General features: G+C 32.5%; 1 protein-coding gene across 3 annotated transcripts in view; it reads left to right on the top strand.

Annotated features, from left to right (window-relative positions):
* Positions 1 to 27,100, top strand: part of Senp6 (SUMO specific peptidase 6) — a 107,992-nt gene that overhangs the window by 12,729 nt on the left and 68,163 nt on the right. The window contains exons 2-6 of one of the 3 annotated variants that reach the window (XM_077801736.1): positions 6,786 to 6,879; positions 9,220 to 9,280; positions 17,324 to 17,469; positions 18,300 to 18,404; positions 22,742 to 22,762. The exons of 1 other annotated variant lie outside the window; for it this stretch is intronic. In XM_077801736.1, coding sequence (XP_077657862.1) covers positions 6,786 to 6,879; positions 9,220 to 9,280; positions 17,324 to 17,469; positions 18,300 to 18,404; positions 22,742 to 22,762 — 427 coding nt within the window. Of the gene's footprint in view, positions 1 to 6,785; positions 6,880 to 9,219; positions 9,281 to 17,323; positions 17,470 to 18,299; positions 18,405 to 22,741; positions 22,763 to 27,100 lie in introns of those variants that run through there. One more of the 3 variants, XM_077801738.1, reaches the window with a different exon arrangement.

Below are 27,100 nucleotides of genomic sequence, written 5' to 3'. Positions count from 1 at the left end.
GTGACTTGGGAGGTTGAGGCAAGAGAATGGCAAGTTCCAGATCAGCCTTGCCAATGTAGCTAGACCCTATTCAAAATAAAAAATAAAAGAAGTGGGAATGTAGCTCAGTAGTAGAGCACCCCTGGGTTCAGTCCCTAGCTCCACACAAACAAAACAAAATATCAATTTTTGCTTCTTTGTTAGTTTGGTAATTTGTGTCCTCATAGTTGCTTAGGTCTTTGCCTTCTTTTGTCAAGTAAGCTCCTACTCATTTATCAAAATTTCACCATTCATCACTTTTGTTACATCTCTAATCTACTGTTATCTCCTCTCTATTGTTGTTTTTTTGTTTTTGTTTTTTAATTCTGATGGGTTTCTGCTTTTCCCCTCTTTACATTATTGTCATTTTAGTGAAAAGTATGTAGAAAAAATATATGTGTTAGCTGAAGGTTTAGGGGTAGAACATTTGCCTAGCATGCACCAGACCCTAAGTTTGATCCCTATCACTGCAGTTGATGAGTTAGTAAATGAAAGAATAAAAAAGTATGTGTTTAATTTGTTATTAACTGGGGTCTTTCCTTAACCTTTTATTTTCTTTCTCTCCTTAATTTTGTAAGCAGAATATAGTGTATAATTTTCCACTCATAATCACAAATGTCAGCCATAATAGTTTGTAAATACACTCAGGGACTTCTGAGGGTTTTAAGTGTTTTTTTTTTAATATTTATTTTTTAGTTGTAGTTGGGACACAATAGCTTTGTTTTATTTATTTTTATGTGGTGCCAGGGATGGAACTCAGGGCCTTGCATGTGCTAGGTGAGTTCTCTACTGCTGAGCCACAGCCCTGGCCCCAGAGTTTTAAGTTTTTATCCCTACTTACTATGCTAGGACTCAAACTCAGTTTTTTTAAAAATTTATTTACTTTTTAGAATTAATTTTTTACCTCATTGGCATTTATTACTTTATGAAGTTGTTGGTTTTGCTCTTATTTGTAGCCTTTATTCTATCATCTACTGGGATATTGTATGATTAGGTTTGTAAGAGTTCTGTGTATAAATCCCTAATTCCTTTAGTGGGTTTTAACTTTTGAAACAGGTTCATTTTACATTCAGTGTTTTAACTTTTTATTTAGGAATACTTTTAAATTTATAGAGAACTTTTGAAGATGATATAGTTTCTATTTTTTACCCAGCATTCACTAATATTGCCACCTAACATAGCCTTTGTATATTTGTGAAGAATTGGAAATTTAGCATTACAATACTAATACTTTATTACTGATTTAATTTGAATTTCACTAGTTATTCCACTAATGTTTACTAAATGTTCTTGAGTCCAATTTGGCTTGGAATGTTTGTCATGTCTCCTTTATGTACTCAGATTTTTGACAGGTTCCCAATCTTTCCTTTTTTTTCTTACCACTGACAGTTTTATTCTTGTTTGTTTGTTACTGGGGATTGAACCCAGGGATGCTCTATCACTGAGCTACATCTCCAGTGCCCCCCCACCCCACGTTTAAAAAAAAAATTGACTGGGCTGGCGCCGGGCTTCCTCCTCCTCTGGTCTGGGCAGAAGATAAAGTGGGCCCTAATCTTCATCACGTGGGGGCAGGCCCCAAATTTCTTAATAAGACACCTATAGCACAAGAGTTAAAACCAAGAATCAACAAATGGGACGAATTCAAACTAAAAAGTTTTTTCTCAGCAAGAGAAATAATATGTGAAGTGAATAGGGAGTCTACATCCTGAGAACAAATTTTTACCCCTCAAACTCTAATCTCTAGAGTATACAAAGAACTCAAAAAGTTAAACAACAAAAAAGCAAATAACCCAATCAACAAATGGGTCAAGGACTTGAACAGAAACTTCTCAGAAGAGGATATACAATCAATCAACAAATACATGAAAAAATGCTCACCATCTCTAGCAGTCAGAGAAATGCAAATCAAAACCACCCTAAGATACCATCTTACTCCAATAAGAATGGCAGCCATTATGAAGTCAAACAACAACAAGTGCTGGCGAGCATTGGGTGGGGGGAAAGGTACACTCATACATTGCTGGTGGGACTGCAAATTGGGGCAGCCAATTTGGAAAGCAGTATGGAGATTTCTTGGAAAGCTGGGAATGGAACCACCATTTGACCCAGCTATTCCCCTTCTCGGACTATACCCAAAAGACCTAAAAAGTGCATACTACAGGGACACAGCCACATCAATGTTTATAGCAGCACAATTCACAATAGCTAGAATGTGGAACCAATCTAGATGCCCTTCAATAGATGAATGGATTAAAATGAGGCATTTATACACAATGGAATATTACTCAGCACTAAAAAATAACAAGATCATGGCATGTACAGGCAAATGGATGGCATTAGAACAGATTATGCTAAGTGAAGTTAGCCAATCCCTAAAAAACAAATACTGAATGTCTTCTCTGATATAAGGGGGGTGACTCAAAATGGGATAGGGAGGAAGAGCATGAGAAGAAGACTATCACTAAATAGGGAAGAGAGGTGGGAGGGAAAAAGAGGGAGAAGGGGAGTTGCATGGAAGATGGAAGTAGAACCTCATTGTTATACAGAATACGTATATGATGTTGTAATGATAAAAAGAAAAAAAAAGTGTCACATTAGATTGGATAGAGGGAAAAGATGGGAGAGGAGGGGAGGAGTAGGGAGGATAGGAAGGGCAGCAGAATAGAATAGACAATATGATTGATGTATGTACATTTCATGTATGTATTATATGTCAAAATACATTCTGCTGTCATGTATGACTAAAAAAAATTTAAAAAAATTGAGATAGTCTTGCTAAGTTGCTTAGGGCCTCTTGAAGGTGTAGAGGCTGGCCTTGAACTTGCAGTAAGTCCTCCTGTCTCAGCCCCCCAAATTGCTGGGATTTCAGGCAGCTGCTACTGTATAGAAGGTACTTCAGTTTGATTTGTCTGATTTCTTTGGTGATTAACCTGGCATTATGAATTTTGGAGATGAAAACCAAGAGAGCTGAAGTATCATCTTCATCATATTGTATTAAAGGATATAAGTTAGGAATAAGACATATCAGTGTTGATGTTGACATTGATCATTTATTTTGGCTAATGTACTATTTATCAGGTTTCTCCACTTTCAATTTTTTTTCCCCTTTTGGTTGTCTTTTTTTTTTTTTTTTAAACAAGTTACCAAGTCCAGTCCATACTCATGGGAAGGAGAATTAAGTTCTCTCTTATAGGAAGGAATGTGTGACTGCTATTTGAAATTTTCCTATGAAAATTTCTCTGTATTTATTTTAATTGTGGGATTATAATCCAATGCTATTCTCATTTTTTACTAAAATTGTGCCAATTTTGCTAGACTTTTGGGGAGTTCTTTCAGGTTGGTTCCTCAACTCATCTGATGTTGCGTTGCAGCCCCCTACCCCCTTCCTTTTTTTTTTTTTTTTTTCTTTTTAAAGCACTTTCTTATATTCTGGCACTATAAGATATACCAGTTTCAACTTGTATTTTTCCTGCCTCTCCCTTAAAATCAGGCATTTTCCCCATTAAGATCTCTGATTCCTTTATTGGAGAAAATGGTATATAAAATCCAAGATTGGATTGTGGGCATGCTTGTTGCTACTGGGGTATTGCTGCTTCTGGATCCTCTTATAGGACAAAGTCCTAGCCATTTATACTAATGTTATAACACATCTATATTTACATCTGACCATCTGTATGTATATACTAAATAAACATGAGTTCATATTGATATCTCTGACTCTAATTCAGCACTACAGAGAATAATTAGCTTTCCATTCTTGCTTATTTGTGACTTCTTTCTCCAACAAATCTTGTTCTCATTATCTACTATTATTTATTTATATTTTTAACACAGTATATACGTAAAGAAGTTTAATATTAGGTCATGATAAGTTGTTTCCTCCTGTTTCATGGTATTTTTGGTTGTGAAATCATATTTGAAATTAATTTTTGAGACTTGCATTTATGTTTTATGTATTTTAAGAGAAAATTTGTTTGCTTATGTAAGTCACATTGAGTCTTCCCACTCCTTTAAGAAGAGTTTTTTTTTGTAATAAAATTACAATTATGCCTACTTTTATTTCTGTTCTATTTTCTGTCTCATAAGTTTGCTTATTCCAGCTATCTTAGATAAGTGGAATAATACAGTATTTGTCTTTTGTTTCTTGCCTGTTTGAGTAGTGTTTTCAAGTTTCATCTAAGTCGTAGCATATATCCAAATTTCATTCTTTCAGGAGCTGAATAATACTACAGAGTGTGTATGTATGTATACATACACCATATTTTATTTATCTGTTCTCTTAGGAATAGACATTTGGATTGTTTGCACCTTTTCACTTATTATAAATGCTTCTGTGAAGGTTGGTGCACAAGTGAATCCATATTTTCAGTTATTTTTGAGTATATGCCCAGAAGTGGAATTGCTGGATTATGTAGCTGATTTACTTATTTTTTCCCTGGTGGTACTGGATATTGAATCCAGAGCACCTTGCCACTGAGCTTTACCCCAGCACTTTTTTTTTTTTTTTTTTGAGACAGAGTCTCACCAAGTTGCTGAGTCCTGCCTCAACTTCCAGACTTACTGGGATTAAAAGTGGCATCACTCCATCTTGCATGGGTGTTTAACTCTTTGAGAAACAGCCAGACTTTTTCCACAGTGACTGTACTATTTTACATTTCCACCAGCAATGCACTGGAGTTCCAGCTCACTACTTTACATTAAAATAATAATAATAATAATAATAATAGCAGCTATCCTAATGGGTGGGAAGTAGTTTCCCATTATGGTTTTAATCTGCATTTCAGTGATGGCTAATGATGTTTTCATGTGAGGTTTTACTTATTTTTGGAATTATTTCTTTAACCAGAACATTTTATTGCTTGACTAGTTGTTGAGATTCTCAACATGAACTGGATATTTCAGTAGCTGCCCTCACAGATTTAGGTGTTCTTTAATGGAGTCTCTGCCTTAATCTGTGGCATATGATTTTTAGGTGCCTCATTTGAATAGTATTATTTTGTTCTTTTAGCCTTGACATACAGTTATATTTTCTCTTGTGCCTAGTAGGGTAGCCATATATACCACAGGTCAATTTCTGAAGGTGGTAGGCCTTAGAGCAACTGCAGTGGCAGTGTGGGTATCTTAATTGCTTTCCAGGTGATGACATTCCCTTCATTATCATCCTTTGCTTTTTGAAACAAAGGAGAGGCTATTTTAATTATGTACTTTGCTGGGCCATGTAGGTTGTGAAATTCTGGCCTCAAACCTTAATAATTATGTACTTATGATTAGGAATTCCCTAATGGTTTTAGTTCATTTGGGTTGCTATTAACAAAGTACTATAGATTTAAACTATATATATAAAGTTCTGAAGGTTGGAAAGTCAGATTAAGGTATCCAGATGCAGTATTTGATAAGGGCTTGCTTTCTTTATAGATGTGTTCTGACTATTCTGTGGTTGAAGGGCAAACAAACTCCCTTATGTCTCTCTTTTTTTAAAAAAATAAGGACATTAATCACATTTATGATGGCTCTACCCTATGCCTTCTAAAGGCCCTCCCTCTTTTTCTTTTTTTAATTTTTAGTTTTAAATGAACACAATACTTTTATTAATTTATTTTTATGTGGTGCTGAGGATGAACCCAGTGCCTCACGTGTGCTTTACTCCAGCCCAGGCCTTCCTTTTAATACCATCACCTTGGGGTTGGGATTTCAACATCTGAACATTTATGCTATAACACTGACTGTGAGGTAGACACACAGATAATTTATTTGTCTTTAGTTCAATTCAGAACCCTAGAGTCAAGGATCAAACATTACAATTATTCTTTAGTGAATCCCTTTTTTCTCTTTTTTCCCCCGGCTCACCTCGTTGGAGTGTTATCCTCCCGGTTTTGTTTTTTAACCTTATGTGTCATTGTGCTAAAATTCTGAAATTAATCTCCTTAAAGCATAGGCTCTAGGACATCAGGCTTTTTTTTTGTCATGGCTCCAAGACATATGCCAGCTTTGGAACTTTATTTATCTTTCTGGATTCCTACTTTTTAGTTATTTATGACTTCAGGGGGGTTCAGCTATATGCTTACTGTTTTTTTTTTTTTTTTTTTTTTTTTAACATACGAGCATTTTTGGTATTCTGATTTGAAGTTTTTCTGGACATCGAATTAACCATCTTGCCAACACAGGAAACCTTGTTTTATTTTTCTTCTGTTAAAAGCAGAGATGATGGAATTTAAGGAAAAGGCTAGAGGTTTGGATATAGTTCTCATGAGTAAAGCAAGCAAACTATTTTTAAATTAGTCATTAATTTCTAGAATTGGTGGTCAAAGGAGACTTAGGGATGATTTTATACATTTGTACATATTCATGTGCTTCTCCCCATTTTTATTATATCTTACTAATTTGAGCTTCTTTGTGTAGCAGATACATATAATAATTAGAAAAAAAGAACATTTTAATGTGTTTTCTCTTTGGAGAAAATAAGATGTTTACAAAAAATAGTTTAAAAAAGAAGAAGAAGAAGAAGAAGAAGGGCTCAGGATATAGCTCAGTTGGTAGAGAGCTTGCCTTGCATGCACAAGGCCCTTGGATCAATCCCAGCACCACCAAAAAACAAACAAATAAAGAAACAACAACAACAAAAAAAACCACCACCACCACCACCAACAACAACAAAAAAAAACCACAAGAAATTTTAGAATAATCAAAGAGCTTGGGAAATGTTCAGATTTGTTTTGTATTGAATAGCTCTATTAATAAATACTTATTTCAGTTTGTTTTTATTTCAGCTTTGGCTAGATCAGAGTCTAAGAGAGATGGAGGTTTTAAAAATAATTGGAGCTTTGATCATGAAGAAGAAAGTGAAGGAGATACAGATAAAGAGTAAGGACTTTTTTCCCTCAGATATTTTATAAGAATGAAATTTTCTCATTAGAAAATGAACATTCAATGGAAAGATTTTTAAGAGTATGGTGTTTACTTGAAACATTTAACTCAGTAACATTAAGGAAAGACAAAGCAATTCTTTATTGGTAAATAATTTTACTGTTACATTTGTCAGTCTTTTGAAATTCTTTTGAAATATAGAAATATGTGAATATAATATATGTAACCTCATGATTAAAAACTGATCATGCAATAGAAGTTTTCAGATTAAGAAAATTATTCTTAAAGAATAGGTACGCTGGGCAGCAATTTGAAGAGCCACCATTTGTCATGAGTGAGCCCAGATTAAGAACCTTGAATTTTGTATGAAAGCTTTAAGTCCTAAAGTTTCTTTCTTTTCCCTTTGTGACCCTACCACTACCACATTCATTGTAGATCATATTTCACTTGAGAAAGTAGTGCCATTGTAAATGATAAGCACAGATATTTACCCAGGCAGAAGTTTAAGCAGAGTGTCCATTAGACTTTATTAGTGTACTTGGAATGAATGCTGTGTAAAGATTTTAAATTAAGCCAGGTGTGGTGACTCATGCCTGTAATCCCAGCAGTTTGGGAGGCTGAGGTAAGATGATCATGAGTTCAAAGCCATCCTCAGCAATTTAGTGAGGCCCTAAGCAATTTAGGGAGACCCTGTCTCTAAATAAAATATTTTAAAAGGGGCTGGTGTTGTTGCTCAATGGTTAAGCAACCCTGGATTAGATCCCCAGTACCAAAATAAATACTTGTTTTAAATTTTAGTTTTATTAGTACTTTTAGCACATCATGAGATTTGTTTTGCACATTTGATGCTGTTTTTATTTCTTGATCTTATTGCCCTTGTGTCCCACTGGTTAAAAGAAAGAAATTCTGGTACACATGAGTATACACACACAGTTCTACCAAAACTATTTTTTGGAAATCTTGATGCAAAAATTATGTTGGCTAAATATTGTAGGTGCTTTATTTCTGTCTGGGAAATAGCTCTGTTCATTATTACCACATTATGTGCCTTCAAGTTATATTTGAAGAAGAGCTTTGAACTGGTTAAGTTTCTTAAAGTCAGTTTTTTATGGTCTTTTTTTTTGTCTTGTTTTGTCTTCTGATTAATTTTCAATTTAAATTTTCTTCTTATAGACATTTAGTATTTACATAGTTTTGAGAAAATACAACTAAATTATGAAATTAAACTAAAGAGAAAGTATACTGCCTTTCAAACATTTTGGTTTTTAGAATTTAAAAAGTTAAATAAAATATAGCTGGGCATGGTGGTGCATACCTGTAATCCCAGTGACTGGGGAGGCTGAGGCAGGAGGATCTTCCAAGTTTGAAATCAGCCTTAGCAACTTGGTGACACATTGTCTCAAAATAAAAAAAATAAAATAAAATAAAAAGGGCTGGGAATGTGGCTCAGTGGTTAAGCGCCACTGGGTTCAATCCCTGATTAACCTTTCCCCCAAAGTTAGGATATATATAAAAGTAATGAAGCAAAATATTTTTTTCACTCTTAGTTATAAGTAGCAAGGATTTTTTAAAAATTATAAACAGTTTAGCAGAAGAATTGTCTTTAAAAATGTATGTTAGATTTTCTTTGTTGGAAGATTTGCCATGGTTATGTGATTTAAAAAAATATTTTAAAGTGCTATACTGTGCAATTAATTTATGAATTGTACTCTGGTTCATGATGATCCTTGGGCTTCAGCTTTTTGATCATGTTACATATTGGTCTGATCTTTTAAAAATCTCAGGCCAGTGACTCTCAGTGGAGGGTTGATATTTTCAGGAGTGGTGAAATCATAAATATTTCACTGTGGCAGAAGCATTGAAATTAAATTTTTTTCATTAGTTGATTTTTTTTTCCTTTGACAGTGTTTCTTCCTCTGCATTTTGTTTCTCTGTTCTTATTCCCTAAATGTCAATCCAAGAGAGAAAGGAAAAATGAATGAGAATATATAAAATTCATTATTAAAAAAAACCCACAAGATTTTCTGTTCATTTATAGTAGGAATCAATAATTCATGACCTATAGTTTCAATCTTGCCCACTACCTGATTTTGTTAATAATTTTATTGCTACACAGCTACTTATGTAGTTTATGACTTATTTTCATACTACAGTGGCAAAGATGAGTAGTTGCTACAGAGTCTATATAGCCTGCAGAGCCTAAAATATTTTACTGTTTACGAAAAAAGTTTTATGATTCTCTGGATTAGGAGAACATAAAGAATAAACCTTTTAATTTAATTTAATGTTTGGATTATAATTGTTACTTAAAGTATTTCCCCCTTATTTTCTGTGTAGTCGGGCAAATCTACTCAGTGTAGAAGAAGATGAGGATTCTGAAACCTCAAAAGGAAAAAAGGCAAGTGTTGCTTTTAAATTTCTTTTCTTTTAGGTTATATACTAAAAGCTGTTACTTTAATTAAAAGACTTGTTTGTTTGGTGAACTTCAAAATCCCCACTTCCCACCCCAGAGGCAAATAGGTATTCTTAGTTTCTTGTTTATCCCTATGGAAATGTGCGCTAGTCGGCTTTTTATTAAAATAACAAAATATCTGAGATAATCAAGTTAATAAGCAAAAAGGGTTATTTGGTTCATGATTTTGGAGGTTTTATACCATGATTGCTTGGCCTTGTTGCTTTGGGCCTGTGACTGCATAGTACATTGTAGCAGGAATGGATAGTAATGGAAACGGTTTTCCTCATGACAGCTGGAAAACAGTAAGAGAGAAAGAGGAGAGCCAGGATTCCATGTACCTTTCAAGGGCTTACCCCCATGACCTAACTTCCTTCCATTAGGCCCCATCTCTAAAATAGTTCACCATCTTCCAATACTACCACAGGCTGTGTCTAAGCCTATAACACATGGGCCTTTGGGGAACACTTATCCAAGCAATAGCAAAATATGTTACGCATTATAAAGATGTATATTCCTACTCTATTCTATACAGTTGTATATTCTATACAGTTGAGGAAATATTATACGTAGTTTTTCTGATCTTGCTTTAATTTAATCTGGAGACTATGCATGAGAGTTCATAAAAAGCACCCTCATTCTCTTCCATGGGTACATATTATTCAATTGTATGGGGTACCTTATTAGCACACATCATCACACATATCATCACACTTATTACAAGCTTACATTTTTTATTTCTTAAGATAATGTTGAGTAAATTAGCCTTCTATATGGGTTATTTTTCATACATGCAAGCACATCTGTAGGATGTAAGTAGAGCTGTTGTTGTCAGAGTAGGTGTGTAATGTGTGTGGGTGTGGGTGTGGTGTTCTTCCCCCACCCGGCTTTTTTTCTTTCTTTCTTCTTTTGTTTCATTTTGTTATATGCTGCTGGGGATTGATCCAAGGACTTGCTTTTAGTAAGTGCTCTGCCACTGAGCTACATCCCAGCTCAGGACAGGTTTATTTCTAATTTTGACATACCTCATTACGCTTAGGTGGCAGTGTCTAAAAGCATCTGTTTCCCTATACTTCTCACAATGTTATCAACCTTTTAATCTTTGCCAATAGAAAATAGCATCTTAATTTGCATTTCTTTTATTGTGAAAGAAGTTGAACACTTTTTCATTTAAGTAATCCATTTTTATTTCTTTATTAGGTAATTGTCAGTTAATATCCTTTGCCTGTTTTTTTATTTGGTCTTTAGAATATTATTGAGAATTTTGGGGGCTAGGGCTGGGGCTCAGTGGTAGAGCACTTGCCTAGCATGAGTGAGGCACTGGGTTCAATCCTTAGCACCACATAAAAATTAATAAACAAAATAAAGGCATTGTGTTCATCTACAACTAAAAATTTAAAAAAAGAATTTTGTTTATAGAGACTAAGATATTATTTCCATATTTCAGCTTCTCTCAAATTTAAACGCATCTTTAGCAGCATGGGCTAGTTTAATAATTTTTTTTTTTCAGAATACTACATACAATAATGGTGCATTTTACAGTGGTTTCCAGTGCACAGGCTTTTCTCACTGTACTCTTGAGTCTCCCTGTGGTAGATTTTTGAACAAAAGAGAAGTGTGAAATATCAGCCTTTTAAAAAAAATTTATATATGACAGCAGAGAATGTATTACAAATTCTTACTATATATAAATAATTTTGTTTTTCTAAAACAAAAATAATTTGTCATCTAGTTATTGAAATAATAGGCTTTCTGAATTTTAGGGAATGATTTCATTAGGATTTGAGTGGCTAATAATTATATTTGTTACTTCTAGTTGCCACCCCACCCCTTTTTTAGGAAAACCCAATACTCTAAGAAATTATTAATTCTTATTAATACTTATTAATTTCACCTTTTTTGGGGGGGTAATTTGGGGAGTGAACCCAGGAACCACTTGCATGTTAGGAAGTGCTCTACCACTGAGCTACATCGCCAGTTTGAGGATACAGTCCTTACTATGGTTTGGTCAATACTTCCTGTAAGATATTTTATATTTTGTGGGTTTTGTATTTTATTTAAAATATTGATATTGCATGTTTAGTTCATTTAGCTTATGCAGAATGTCTACATAAAATTATTTAACGAGGTCAGTTACATTGTCCCACCATTCTTATATCTGTAAAGGTCTATTGTCATTTTTTCACTTCATTTATATTTCATTTATGTATTTATTAAATGTAAATGTGCATCTTTACAATAATTGTTTCACTTCAGAATTCTAAGAATAATACAGTGTTGGTTTTGAGTTGAATTTGTTACCTGGTTGTGATAAGACACAGCAGATTTCAGTATTTTTTAAAAACATTTTTTATACTATGTTGTCTTTGAATCCTTTTCCTTTGATTTTCCCCTTGAGCAATATTTTTCTGAATATAGTCAGTAAATGCAAATTTTCATAACTTTTGCTTTTCCATTTTGCAATAACCCAATAAAAATCCTACTTTGGCCTAATATATCCAGTTTCTAACTCATCCTTCGAAGACCTTTGATAAAAGTGTTCTTAAAACAAGGAAAGAACCAACATCCTGCCATTATTTTACTTACTAAAAGAGAGTTCACATACCCTAGTATTTCAAATTATTTCTTGCAGAAATTTTTTTTAGATCCTAATACAGTAGAGAATTATATCTTTCTTTTGTAAAGTAGAAAAAGGAACTATTGTGAAAAGGGAAATGGGAAAGACCTATTATATTAGTACCTTTCTCAAGATGATTTTAAAAGTAATTCAGTTTTAAGGAAATGTGAAACTATAGATTGAGATTTAGAAATTGATTTCCTTAAAACTGTCCATAACTGTTTATCCTTTAGAAAGTTGTTGTGTGTTGGGGCTGAGACTTTGGCTCAGCAGTAGCACACTTGCCTGGCATGTGCGAGGCACTGGGTTCAATTCTCAGTATCACATGTAAATAAAAAATAAAGGTTTATCAATAACTAATATATATGTGTGTGTATATATATATATACGTATATATATATATATATACGTATATATATATATATATATTATATATAAAATAAAGTTTAAAAAGTTGTTATGTATCCCAGGAGTTTACATATCCTAAGATTTTGAATGGCTTGTGGTAATAAGAAGGTCTGTATGGATCCTTACTTGAAACCAATTTCTATTTCTATTGGAAAAAGTTTGTAATTCTGATGGAATTAGGAAAGACCTTTTATTTTTGTTCATAGTGTCTTGATATGCTTTTTTTTTTTTTTTAACAGAATAATCTCTTTGCCTTTGGGCTTTGGTCTTGAATAGTTTCACTGGTCCTCTATAAAAAGACTTATGTCTTGAAGTTGAGCTATTATCTCCACGGATATTGCCTTTCTACATTATTCTTTTGGGGATTCTTAGTAGACAGCAGACTATTGTTTTTTTCATATCCTTTATCCTGCGTTTTAAGTTTAATAGAAAAAAAAATAAACAAGAAAAACATCACTTTTATATTCTAGGTAATGTTCTTGGTTCTTTTTTTCCAAATCACTCATTCTTTTTTTTTTTTTTTTTAGAATTTTAATATTTATTTTTCAGTTTTTTTGGTGGACACAACATCTTTGTTGGTATGTGGTGCTGAGGATCGAACCCGGGCTGCACGCACGCCAGGCGAGCGCGCTACCGCTTGAGCCACATCCCCAGCCCCCCAAATCACTCATTCTTATCTTCAGCTGTCTCTAATCTGCTGTTTAATCTGCCCTTTGATTTCTTTTATTTTCTTTATTCCCCCCACCCCCAACTACTGAGGACTGAATCTAGAGCTATAGCCCCAGACCTTTTTTCATTTTTAATTTTGAGACGGGGTCCCTAAGTTGCCAAGGCTGGCCTTGATTTTTCAATCTTCCTATCTCAGCCTTTCTTTTTCTATCTACATTTCACAATGACATTTATCATTTGTAGAACTTCTGTTGGTTCTTTTTCAAAATCACTTTTTTTTTCTCTTGGTATTTAGTGCTTTTTTTACTGTTTTAAGTTTTTGTTTGTTTTGTTTTTTAAAACCTTTTTTTTTTTTTAGTTGTACTTGGACACAGTATCTTTATTTTTATGTGGTGCTGGTTATCAAAACTAGTGCCTCACACGTGTGAGGAGGGCGCTCTACCAATGAGCTACAGCCCCAGCCCCCAGCCCAAGTTTGTTTTTTTTTTTAAGTTGCTGATAGACTTTTATTTTATATATTTATATGTGGTGCTGAGAATCGAACCCAGTGCCTCACACATGCAGGCAAGTGTGACAACTGAGCCACAGTCCCAGCCCTGTTTTTATTTCAATTTTGGGATTTAAATGTTTTTAAACTTTTTTTTTTTTTAAAGAGTGAGAGAGAGGGAGAGAGAGAGAGAGAATTTTAATATTTATTTTTTTAGTATTTGGCAGGCACAACATCTTTGTATGTGGTGCTGAGGATCGAACCTGGGCCGCACGCAAGCCAGGCGAGCGTGCTACTGCTTGAGCCACATCCCCAGTCCCTGTTTTTAAACATTTTTAATGCCAGTAATCTTTTAATATCTTTTAGGGCTCTCTTATTGATCTGAAATTATTATGTGTTAAATTTCCTGAGTATCTGTTCTCTCCTAAAATTAACAATGTGATGATTTTTGCACATTTAGTAATTTCAATGAAATATTTATTCATACAGTAAATTTATTTATTTATTTATTTTTTTATTGTTTTGATACCAAGGATTTAACTCCAGGGCACTCGACCACTGAACCATATCCCCAGCCCTATTTTATAGTTTATTTAGAGACAGGGTTTCGCTTTTGTTGAGGCTGGCTTTGAATTCAACGATCCTCCTGCCTGAGCCTCCCGAGCTGCTGGGATTTTAGGCGTGCAGGGATTACAAGTGTGCACCACTACACCCAGCTAGTAAATACATTTTGAACACAATGTTCTTGGTGCTAGCAAATAGATAAGTTTATTTTTCTTATGGAACTTATTTTCTAGTGATTGGTTATGCATTAGTTACATAATGATTGATGTTATCATTTAGGGATTGGCAAATGGAAGGTTTATGAGTTGAATATGGCCTGCAAATTTTGGTCCATAAGCTAGAGTGGTTTTTACATTTTTAAATGCTTTAAAAAAAAATCAAAGGATACTATTTCACAACAAGTAAATATATAAAATTGAAATTGGTGTCCATAAAGTAAAATTTTACTGGAAAACAACCATACTCATGTATGTATTGTATTAACTACTTTTTATATTATAACAGAAGATTTGAATATTTGGATAAACTTTATATAAAATATCAGATTCTAAGTCTGTTGACAACTATCCACTTTTATAGAGTTTTGTGACATTTTATATGAATGTAATTCATATAATGCATGGCACTAGCATTATATCTTCCCTAATGGCTACATTTTGTTAACATTATTAAATGTAGTTATTTAATAGTTTTTCTTTGTTAATGTGTAACTGACCTCAGTGAGGCTTTCTAGAAATGTGATTGTTTTGTGCTAATCCATCTGTTTTATAGCACTCTTGCTTTTTTTTTTTTTTTTTTTTTCCCTTTTTGCTTTTGCATTACCGGGGATTGAACCCAGGGGTACTCTACCACTGAGTACTTCACCATCCCTTTTAATTTTTTATTTTGAGATGAGGCCTCATGAAGTTTCTGAGGCTGGCTTTGAGCTTGTGATCCTCTGCCTCAGCCTAAGCTGCTGGGATTACAGTTGTGCGCCATTGTGCCTGGCTTTTAATTTTTATTTTGAGACAAGATCTTGCTAAATTGCCCAGGCTGGCCTAGTTTGTGATCCTCTTGATTCAGCCACTTTAGTAGCTAAGATTATAGGAAAAAATGCTACCACATTTGGCTGAATGTATCATTTTGATTTTGTTAATAGTTATGCTCTAATTTATAAGATAATCAGCCATAAATGGCTCCATTTTATGTCTTATTTTCTCACCAATAATTTGAGGTAGCTTAGCAAATTAAGAGTTCAAATAAAGTGATGGAAAATAAAAACTTTTAGGAAAAGTTAAATGTGGCCGGTATCTAAAATAGTTTATGTGTAGTGTTTTAATTCAGCAATTATCTCTTGAGTTTTTGTGCAGTTAGAATTATGTGATAAGACAAGCTTTACAAATTTACATTCTGTGATTCTATTTTAAAGTGATTTCTTGGGCTGGGGATGTGGCTCAAGCGGTAGCGCGCTTGCCTGCCATGCGTGCGACCCGGGTTCGATCCTCAGCACCACATACCAACAAAGATGTTGTGTCCGCCGAGAACTAAAAAAAAAATAAATATTAAAAAAAAATTCTAAAAACAAAATAAAGTGATTTCTTTTTCTTGGTGCTCTATTCCAAGTATGACAGATGGTAGGAAACTTTTTTCTAAGGGAATTTGACAATACAATAAAAGATCTTTTTTTTTTAAATGAGATACATAGTTATCTGACAAAGCTAAAATTACTGGTTGTTTTCTTGTTGACTAAAATTACATAACCTATAAGCACTGTATAGGCAACAAAATTGCTTATGATGGTGGAGTTTGTGTTGTCTATAGCCATCCTTTAGCTAGGGCTTTTTATGAGAGATACTTCTTGAGGTACTGTGGGTTTCTATATAAATACTTAGGGGAAAATCAAGATACCATCTTATGTTTTCTTTTTTAAATTTTTTATTGATTTTATTTCTTTTAAAATACACGACAGCAATGGAATGCATTACAATTCTTATTACACATATAGAGCACAATTTTTCATATATCTGTATATGAAGTATGTTCACGCCAATTCATGCCTCTATACATGTACTTTGGTTTTTTTCTTTGCATTACAATTCTTAATGCACATATATACCACAATTTTTCATATCTCTGTTTGTATAACAGTATGTTGACACCCAATTCAAGTCTTCATACATGTACTTTATATAATGATGTCCATCACATTCTGCCACTATCTTATGTTTTCTTGAAGAAATGTAAAAAAGAAAATAAAAGTTTGTTTCAAAAATGAAATTAAGTCAGTGTGGTAGCACACACCTGTAATCCCAGCATCTCAAGAGGCTGAGACAAGAGGATTGCAAGTTCAAAGATGGCCCAAGTAACTTAGTGAGACCCTCTCTCAAAATAAAAAATAAAAAGGGTTGGAGATGTGGCTCAGGGCCTCTTGTGTTCAAGCCGTGGCACCAAAAAAATGAAAGATTAAACTGCTTGGTATGGTGGCACTCACCTCTAGTCCCAGCTATTCAGGAGGCTCAGGCTAGCATGGGTAACATAGAAGAGATCCTGTCTTAAAAAATAACAACAAATGAAATTAAAGTGCATAAGAATGATTCATAATGTTATTTTGGGAAAATTATCACTAAGAATTTAGGACCTTTTAGCCATAAATTGTTGAAAAACAGCTTTTAAGTGTCTTGTAAAATGACTATAACCAAGGTTGGTGTCTTCAATGAGAGCTTAAGGAAGGCCATTATGTTATACTGATCTCCCCAAGGTGATTATAATATGTTTATGCTAACATTTGCATCCATGAAGGTATAAAGACATTATCTAAATTTCTGTGTTGATATAGAAACTTTCATGTAAAGCAAAAATCCTTACAGAAAAGCCTAAGTTAAATTGACTATTGATTGCCACATTTGGCAGTACTGTCCTTTGGATAGCAACAAGACTTGTTAAGCATAGGAATTATTTTATCTTTTTCTCTCTGGAGAAAGCTATTCTAAGATCCACTATCCTCATTTTTTTCAACTATCTTTGGAGAGATTTACAGAAGAGAAAATATACTCCCCTTTCCTAAAAATATGCACTGTTTTTAGGGAAAAGTACTGTAATTGAATTACTCTCAGGTTTATGCCACTGCTGTTGCCATCCCCCTATCCCCAATAACATTTTTACTTATTTTTTTAACAAATGAGTTTTTAAATATTTATTGATAAATTTTATTTTTATTAACTCTTTATGTTTATTAACTCTTTAATATTTATGGATCTTTTTACAGTTAAATCAACCATCTGAAACTGTTGCTGCTAGTTCTGGTGATTTCATCTTGAAGACATATGTAAGACGAAATAAGACTGAAAGTTTTAAAACTTTGAAAGGCAACCCAATTGGACTTAACATGTTGAACAACAATAAGAAATTGAGGTATAAGCACCTCACCCCAGTACCCTACATAAAACATAAAGGGTTTAACACCAAAAGATAACTATCTTTTAACTATAAAACTACCCTGCACCTTTTCTTTTGAATTTGTCAGTAGGTCAAGATATACGATGGTCTTAATGTGTAGATTCTTTGCTTTGAATCTTGGGGGTAGGGTTGATTGCAGTGATTTCTTGATTCTGAATAGAACACTGCAAAAAACATTTCAATAGGCAGTCATCTGATGCGTTTACTTTGATTTAGTTAGTGGAATTTCAGTGATAATATTAGAAATAGAAGGCATTGTAAGGGGGATGGTCATAATGTCTTTTAAGATATTCTAATTAAGATTGTCTCAACAAGGGAATTTTTTTTCTCTTATAGATTTCTTATTCCTCTTCCAGATATAACCCAACTTTCATAGTGCTTATAGTGAACCACTGTTACTGATTAGGATTGGACTATCAGTAACAAACCAGAAGTGGGGTTAAAAAATTGCTCTCCTCTATCACTTTATAAATAGCTGAGATCCATAAAGGTGAAGTAACTTTCAACTTAGTGGCAGAATCAGAAATAAAATTTAGGATTCTGGATTTCCGTTCTAGTGTTCTATTTGTTATTTTTCCCCTGAAACTGTATGGGAAACATTAAAAAAAAAAAAAAAAAAAAAAAACTTCCAAGGGACAGTTTTGTACAGTTAATTGAGCTTATCTATAAATTTTTTAAATGGTAAAGATTTTATTGTGTATACTTAGATTTTAGAAGAATTTATTTTGTCATTGTGTATGTAATTTTCTCTTGTTTAGATTATTTTTGTTTCTTAAATTTTGCAGTGAAAATACACAAAATGCATCATTATGTTCTGGAACTGTAGTTCATGGTAGACGTTTTCATCATGCTCATGCACAGATACCAGTAGTAAAAACAGCAGCCCAAAGGTAAGGATTCTAATTCTATTTGTTTTTAACAGGAGTTGTTTTTCTTTTTTTAAAAACAAACTTTTTTTTTCCTTTGTGGAGAGAAAAAGAGGTAGATCTCTGAAATAATTTATGACCTGAAATTTTCTTATTTTATTTCTGTTTTTGAAATAATCACATTTTATAAATAGAGAATTTTAAAATACAAGTCACTGTATTGCATTACAATTCAATATCTAAGAGATATTTAAATTAAACTGATTTATGATATTGACCATACAGTGTTTGACTTAAAAATGCTCAGTTTTTGGTATTTGAGCTCTGGAGAGTAAAACTATAGCTATTACTTTATAGTAATAAAACAGATTATGCTATTTTTTAAATGTTTGAGATAATCTTGATTTTAGTAGATTTAGGAGTTCTCATTGATCTTGAAAGTCTGGCTTCAACATTGAAATAATGAAAGCAATAGTTGAGGAAAGCCTGGTATGCTTTTGAGGTTTTTCAGAATGATTTTTGAAATGTTAACATCCTTTTCATTTGATTCTAGCAGTTAAATAGTGTACTGCATTATAAGTAGTCTTTTATAGATGATAAAATTTAAAGACACATTTTAGATGCTATTTTTTGTTTTTAAAAATGAAAATCGAGGCTGGTACTCATTTAAAAAATGTGTCTGGAACCTTAGGATTCCTTCTTATATATATTCCATGTTTATATAGATTTAAAAACCTTAAATCTCTCATAATTTTTTTTACTTAAATGTGTTATCAGAGTATCACATAAGATACTTGATAAGTTCAATTAAGATAAATTAATGTACATACCAAAAATTGGCTTTCCCTAATGCAAAGTACACAAACTCTTTACCTACATGTGGGACAAACATGAAAATGTGATAAAAGAGTAACTGTAGTAAGGGAAGAAGAGGAAACACATGCCCACACACCAATCACACTAATAGAAACTGTTATTGATTAAAAAACTATATTCTTGATACTATGAAAATCTGGTCTAAGTGGAATTACTAATTTAAAATTTATTTATTTTATTTTTTGTAGTGCTGAGGATTGAACCCAGGGCCTTGTGCATGCAAGGCAAGCACTACCAACTGAGTATATCCCAGCCCTAATTTAAAATTTATAATCACATTGATTATATTTTACAGCTTAAAATATTAAATTATTATTGCTTTTGAAGTTATCAGTTTGGTATTATTTACACCATGACCTATTCTCCTTCCTTTATGTCCTCATTGGAATGTTTGAAAGATGATTATAGTCTGGAAATTGGGTTGTGTTTCATTTTATTCTTTTTTAATATTTTGTAGTTGTAGGTGGACATAATATCTTTATTTCATTTTTATGTGGTGCTGAGGATAGAATCCAGCGCCTCACGTGCTCACTAGGCAAGCACTCTACTACTGAGCCACCACCCCAGTCCCTTATTCTTAATCTTTTTTTTTTTTTTTTTTTTTTAACTTTATTTTTGGGGTTTGAGGGTACCAGGGTTTAACCTCAGGGGCACTTGATACTGAGCCACATCTCTAGCCCTATTTTGTTTTTTATTTAGAGCCAGGACTGATTGCTTAGTGCCTCACTTTTGCTGAGGCTGACTCTGATCCTTCTGCCTCAGCCTCCCAAGCCACTGAGTTATGGGGGTGCTCCACTACGCCTGGCTTAACTTTATTTTTTTTATGTGATGCTGAGGATTGAACCCTGTGATTCATGTGCTAGGCAAGTGCTCTACCATTGAGCCACATCCCCAGCCCCCATTTTATTCTTAATTTTGACACCTATTCTACCTTGCATATGTATCATTGCTCATCTTTGTAAATCATTAGATTCATTTTATAAGAACTAGTGCTTAGTAATAAAATATTGTTTCTTCAAAAACAGCAACAACCTAAATTAATTTCAAAGAAACGATCAAAAGAAAACAATCCTGAGTGAAAATATTTGACAAGAATGATTAGGAACAGTAAAGAAAACATTTAGAGTCAAGTAAGCAGAACAGATTCTACTTAATGTTTTTCTTTTATTTATTCTGTATAAGAATAAACATGTCTTATTCCAACTGCAGTGTGACTATCATTGAAAAGATTTTTGAGGTTCAAAGACAGTCATTAAGAATTTTTCCAATTTTCTTTAAGATGAATATTAAAAAAACACTAATTTTATGCAATAGACATAGGTAAGAAACATATTCAAAGATATGACCAAGTTCTTGCCCTTGAAGTTCAAATTTAATTAGAGCAAATGATAGAAAATCAAAGAAATGGTTACCTAAGTGCCTTAGTAGAGAAGTACAAAGTATTTGTAATAATATTATAAAGTATGGGAAAAGTCACGAAGGAGGAGGTATTACAGGTACTTTTGAGTATACCAGATAGAATCACATCTTCAAAGTGTGAAGAAAACTTTGCTTAAAATGATTGACAACAAGCAGTTGGCACAATTGTCAGGCCTCAAATGAGGTAAACACAGGGTTTTAAAGATAGCTTCTCCTAAAATTTATTTTTTCAGGTCTTAATTTGAATTTTCAAGAAATGCCCTTTTCAAGAAATGCTTGTAATTCACAGATTGTTTTTCACACACACGCAAACACACACACATGCATATTTAAGATTTTTCTGGTGTAGGACTTTATAATAAACACATATTAAAGCTTTTTAAAAAATGCCATGACTTGATTGTTAGACATCATAGTAGATTTATTTTTCCTAATAAGAAAAGTGAACGTGCACATATGCACACTTATACTCTCATGTCCATTTTTCTTAAATATGTATATGTGTGTGCATATATATATATATATTTGTTTTGTTTTGTTTTTTCCTCTTCCTAACTAACTTGGTTTATTGGGAAGAATCAAACCTAGGTTTCTTTTGTTTCTATTCTATATTGTCTTCTTTCCTGTGTACAGGTGAGTTTAAAAAAAAGAAAAATGAGAGTACTAAGCTCTTCTCATTTTGGCTCAACAGTGTGAAGTTGGAGATGACTAGATTAGGTATTAATGCCTAACTTTTGGTTTTTATTTTACTTTTCCTAGAAATATAACTTCATATGTAGGGTAAAACTGGCTGTATTTAAACTTACATATTTTGCTTCACTTATTTTAATAGGAATGTGATGAATTTGTCTCATTTTTTTGTCATTTGTCCAAAATAGTTTTATATGTTTTTTAAATAGCAGGGGTAAAATTTCAAATGTATTATGTAAGTTTATGATTTTTTATTGTTGAAAAAGATTTTGTTTCTTTTGAGTGTGTTTGTATACAAATAAGTTACCATTTTTTTCCCATAATTTTCTGGAATTAAGTTATTTTATGTGTTCCACATGAATATAAGAGTTAGTATGGGAATTTGGGGATTTTACAAACTGTGCTTTGCTTACAGTTAGTTTTATATTTAGTTGTTTTCATAATAAAGATAAAATAATTACAGGATGTCAATCTTGTATAGATTTATTTTTAAGTGAAGTTTCTTTTTTTGAGCTTCTAGGAACTGTGGAGAAATGTGGAGTTTTTATACATAGTACTTATGATAAGAGGGCATGGTTTTATTTTTTTTTATTTATTTTTATATTTATTTTTAAGTTTTTAGGTGGACACAACATCTTTATTTTATTCTTTTTATGTGGTGCTGAGGATCAAACCAGTGCCTCATGCATGCCAGGGGAGCATGCTACCACTTGAGCCATATCCCAGCCCAGGGCATGATTTTTAAATCCCAGACCTTTTTTTAAAAAATTTTTTAAAATTAATTAATTATTTTAGTTGTAGTTGGGCACAGTACCTTTATTTATTTTTATGTGGTACTAAGGATCGAACCCAGGGCTTTGCACATGCTAGGCGAGTGCTCTACCGCTGAGCCACAACCCTAACCCATAATCTCAGACTTTTTTATTATGTCTCAAATACTGTGCAGCCTCAATTTTTTTTTTCTTACTCGAAAGCAAATATTCATACCTGATAATAGAATGACTAAAAATTTTGTAACTTTAAGGAAATGTTACTATTCTTGGAAACTCTATAACTGTCCTAAAATTCCTAAAATAATGAGTATCTTCAAATGTTTGATAAAGTCCTTTCAATAATTTATTTTCATATTTGTGTATATCCATCTTTCTTCTTGTTAAGAACATAAGATGATTGTTTAAATTATTTTGGGTATTAACAAGAAATGAAAAATAGCTTGGATAACACTTACAACATAGTACTTAATATACATAAAATGCCTTTAAAACAAATTGATCACAATATAGTTTTGCCTTATTGACTACAGTTAATGCAACTACAATGATAAATCAACAATGAGGTCTTGCCTCTTACATTTTTTTTCTTTTTCATGTTTTAAGCAATCCGGACCGAAAAGAAAGGTAAGCTTGATATTGTTGAAATTAGAGCATGGATATAGCAGTAAAATATCAGACTTTTAATATGCTTTGAAAAATATCCATTGAATTAGAGTTCATCATTAAAGTATATTATTAATTTTTTTTTTTTTTTTTTTGGTTATTCTGGGAACCAAACCTAGGGCCTCATGCATGCTAGGCAGGTGTTTTGCCACTGAGCTATATTCCCTGTCTTTAAAAAGTATTAATTTTAATAGAAGGAAACCTGTTTATGGTACAACATATTATTTGGCTTACATGCGTTCGGCATAATTTACAGTAACCATTTTTCCATGAATGGTTATTACATATATATGATGATGTGTCCTATTTTTCTTTAAAAATAGAATATTTCAGTACTTTGGTAGTAAAGTTGCTTTCAGTTTTATTATCAAATTCTTTCATGTTATAATTCAGTGATAATGATCCTGCTTTTATACTTTTCTGTAGTAAACTAGGGACAACTTAAACTTGGAGTTAGAACCTCAAACAGCAAATGTTTTCTATTCTAATAAAAAAAAATTTGTAACAGAATTTTATGTTCAACTTTCTATCAGTATTTGTTTCCTTTGTAAGAACTGTGGTGACCATATAGTGTTTAGGAGAAATATGAATAATATAAATGATATGGGAAAACGTTTTCAAGAATACACATTTCTTTGAATAATGAGATGATCATAATCATTCTAAAGCAAGTGTCCCTAAAAGTAATTTCTCTCCCCTGTGATGAGAAAACTTTTTGTGTATGTGCATATCTTTTTCAAATGTTCATGAGATTCTTTTTTAAGTTTTTTGTGAACCCTGCCTTCTGACCTTCCAAACAGGTTAAAAGCCCTTATATTGAAGCAATACTTTTATATAATTGGTGAGTGTGAAAAAGAAAATTATATAATTTGATCTATAATTTCACCTGTATAATTAAAAAAATATGTAGAGAAGGTAAAAAGAAATCTGGAATATTATATAAAATTTATTATATCTTTATGAACATTGAGTTCCAGGAATACTTTTTTTTGTTTTGTTTTGTTTTGTTTTGTGTTGCTGGGGATCAAATCTAGGGCCTCATGCATCCTGGTTATAGCATTCTGTGACTGAGCACATCATCAGCCTGAATTTCTTTCTTTCTTTTTGTGGTATTTGTGATCAAAGCCAGGGCCTCACACTTGCTAGGCAAGTGCTTACCACTGACCTGTATTCCCAGCCTGCTCAGAAGTACAAATTTAATGATAATCCTTCCAGTAAAAAAGATTTAAACATATAATTCTGAACTATTTCACACGTGTTGTGTGTTTTAAATGAATGGGCTATGAAAATATTTTATCACCTATTTCCTAGAAAAGAGACACTTTCCCATCAGTTTTTTCCTGTTTGAGTAAATTATTACTTCTAGATACAGATGAATCCTTTGTATCTTTTAAATGTTTTACTCATAAGTGACTGCTTTTTTAGTAAGACCATTAATATTTTTGGTAAAATTGTTAGAGTTATACTTTAAATAGCTCTTCATACAATCACACATTTAGAACAGACATTTGTTTTGTCCAAATAAACATATTCTTCCCTTCATGCCATTGTAATTGAAATTCGGGTGCTGTTGTATTATCAGAATAATAGAAAGATCTTAGGTGTTTTTTTTTGTTGTTGTTGTTTGTTTTTACAGTAGCCCTGTAGGGTTGATGCTAATTGTTTTCTACTGCTTTGACTTACACATAATTTTTGTAATGGGAGTTTCATTTCATGATATATTTTAGCAAATATTTAAATGCCTTTATATGTCAGGCACTCTTCTTGGAGTTGACAAAAATCCCTACTGTCTTGTAGCTTACATTCTTATCAGTATAATGCTAGAATAGGAGTTAGAAGATCAACAAATAAGCAGTATAGCTGTAGGCTTATTAATTGCTATAAATGGTTAATTTTAAAGTTTTGTAGGGAACAAATGAGATAATTATTTAAAATTGATTTTATACACTGTAATAAATGGAAAATTTTTGAGTACTAATAATAATAGGTGTTAATTCTTTTAATCCTTTGTTGCTAAGATTACCTCTAAGGACTAAAGCTCTTGAAAACTAGATGTGAAGCAGAAACTGTTTATGAAAGTCCTTGTAACAAATATACCTCAGTGCTTTACATGGCAACTTAGTTACTGTTAGGGTGAATTTAGTACATAATCCTTTGGATCCTTACATAAAATTATTTTGTTAAACAAAAGAATGTTTGCGTTATCAGATTTTGTTTTGTTAATTTTTTTAGTTGTTGATAGACGTTTTTTAAAAAAAATTTGTATGTGCGTTGCTGAGAATTGAACCCAGTGCCTCACACATGCTAGGCAAGTGCTCTACCTCTGAGCTATAGCCCCAAGCCCAATCACTTTGTTAATTTTTTGTTCACATAGCCGTTTCCTCCCTTTTAGGAATAGTAAGCCACATTTATGCCCCCTGATGTGTTAGGAATGATAGTTTTCTTAGCTTTATTCTTTACTGCTTAAGGAACTATAAATCTCTGAAATAAATCAATATTCATAAGACAGTGGTTTATCTAATAAAAGTCAGGTAGTTGTAAAAGCTTAATCTCTCCCTGTTTTTTCTACTTTTACTATTTGCTGGGCACATTGAGATATGTTATAATCTTAAAACTAAGATACAGTAAACAAATTAATTTATAGTATTAAGCTCCAGAGATTTAGCCTTTAAAGAAAAGAAAAAGAAATTGCTACCAGTTTTTCTACATTGTGGGTAACTTTGACAACTTGAATAAAACAAAGTTTTTTCTGATTCTTGGCCATATGTATTGTGAATATAGTGTATGTGGTAGCACCAACAACTCAGAATATATAATCTATATTTGAACTGTTATATTTTGTTCCTTATATAAATAATCTGTTGACACATTATAAAACTAAAGTGTACAGTGATTTTTAAATGTAGAATTTATTTTTAATATTTATATTTAGTGTATAAAGTGGGTCCATAACTATAGAGAATTTTGAAACAAAAGTACAAAGGTAAAGAGAATAAAACAATAAAAATAGGAAATACAGGTAGTGTTTACTTATAGGTTGTGTTTAAAAAGACAAGAGTAGTTGAGGTTTATATAATTTTTTTTAAAAGTTCTCAGAGTAGAAAATTACATGTTAGGATTTTTATTTTATTTATTTTTTGGTACTGGGGATGGAATTTAGGGATGCTTTACCACTGACTATAGCTCCAGCCCTATTTATGTTTCATTTTGAGACAGGATCTTACCAAGTTCCCAAGGCTAGTCTAGAACTCAAGGTCTTCCCACTTCAGCTTCCCAAGTTGCCAGAATAACAGGCGTGCGTACATACCTCATACAGCATATGTTAGAATTTTGATGTATTTTCTCTCTATTTATTTTTGTATGCCCTTTTTAATATGCTTAACATATGGTTAATCATAATGAAAATACTTTTAACTGTGTGTTCCAACAGTTTGGAGCAACTGTGTTTACCTAACAGTATGTTCTGAGCATTTTCCAGTATTATTAAGTTAGCTTCTAAAGAAAGATTTCTGTTAAGGTGGTGGTTGCCCAGGGGTACTCTATCACTGAGATACATTCCCAGCATTTTTTTATTTTTTATTTTGAGACAGGGTCTCATTAGGATGTCCTACCTGGCCCAAACTTGTGATCTTCCTACCTTAACCTAAAGAATCACTAGGATTACAGGAGGGTGCAACCATGCCCAGCTCTTAAAAATAATTTTTAATGTCTGCATAATAGCTTGTCTTATAGATACTCATAATATATTTACTCATTTGCTCATTTGTGGCTGTTTTTCACTATTATTAAAACACATTGGTGAACAATATTGCTTATAAATCTTTAACTGCATTTCTTAGAATAAATCTCTGGAAAAGGGTTCATTTGGCCATGTTACAAATGTTTTTAATTCTTTTGATAAGTATGGCTGAATTGTTTATAGGGCAATGGAACCAATTGATGATAACACTGTCAATTGTTGCCTCAAGATGTATAAAAATAAACTTATATTCAGATGATTTTTTTTCTTTCTTGGAATTATGAGTCATCTGAAATTTTAGAAATAATAAGAATTGATCAAGATGATAGGCTATAAAACTATGATTATTTCATCCCTAATCAATTGAATACTCTAATTCACCTCTAATCATGTGAATTTGTCCCCCCCCCCCTTTTTTTTTGGTGGTGCTGGGGTTTGAACTCAGGAATTTGTCTTTGAAAAGACAAAAATTTCATTTATGATAGTACCTACAATTATATAAATATATCTAAAGAAACTAATTTGAGGCATATATTTTGTTCCTATTTGGTAGGAGTTTA

The sequence above is a fragment of the Urocitellus parryii genome, chromosome 8, assembly GCF_045843805.1.
Source record: "Urocitellus parryii isolate mUroPar1 chromosome 8, mUroPar1.hap1, whole genome shotgun sequence".
Lineage (NCBI taxonomy): Eukaryota > Metazoa > Chordata > Mammalia > Rodentia > Sciuridae > Urocitellus > Urocitellus parryii.
Note: the sequence above shows the minus strand (reverse complement) of the source record. Positions and strands in the feature narration are given on the sequence as shown.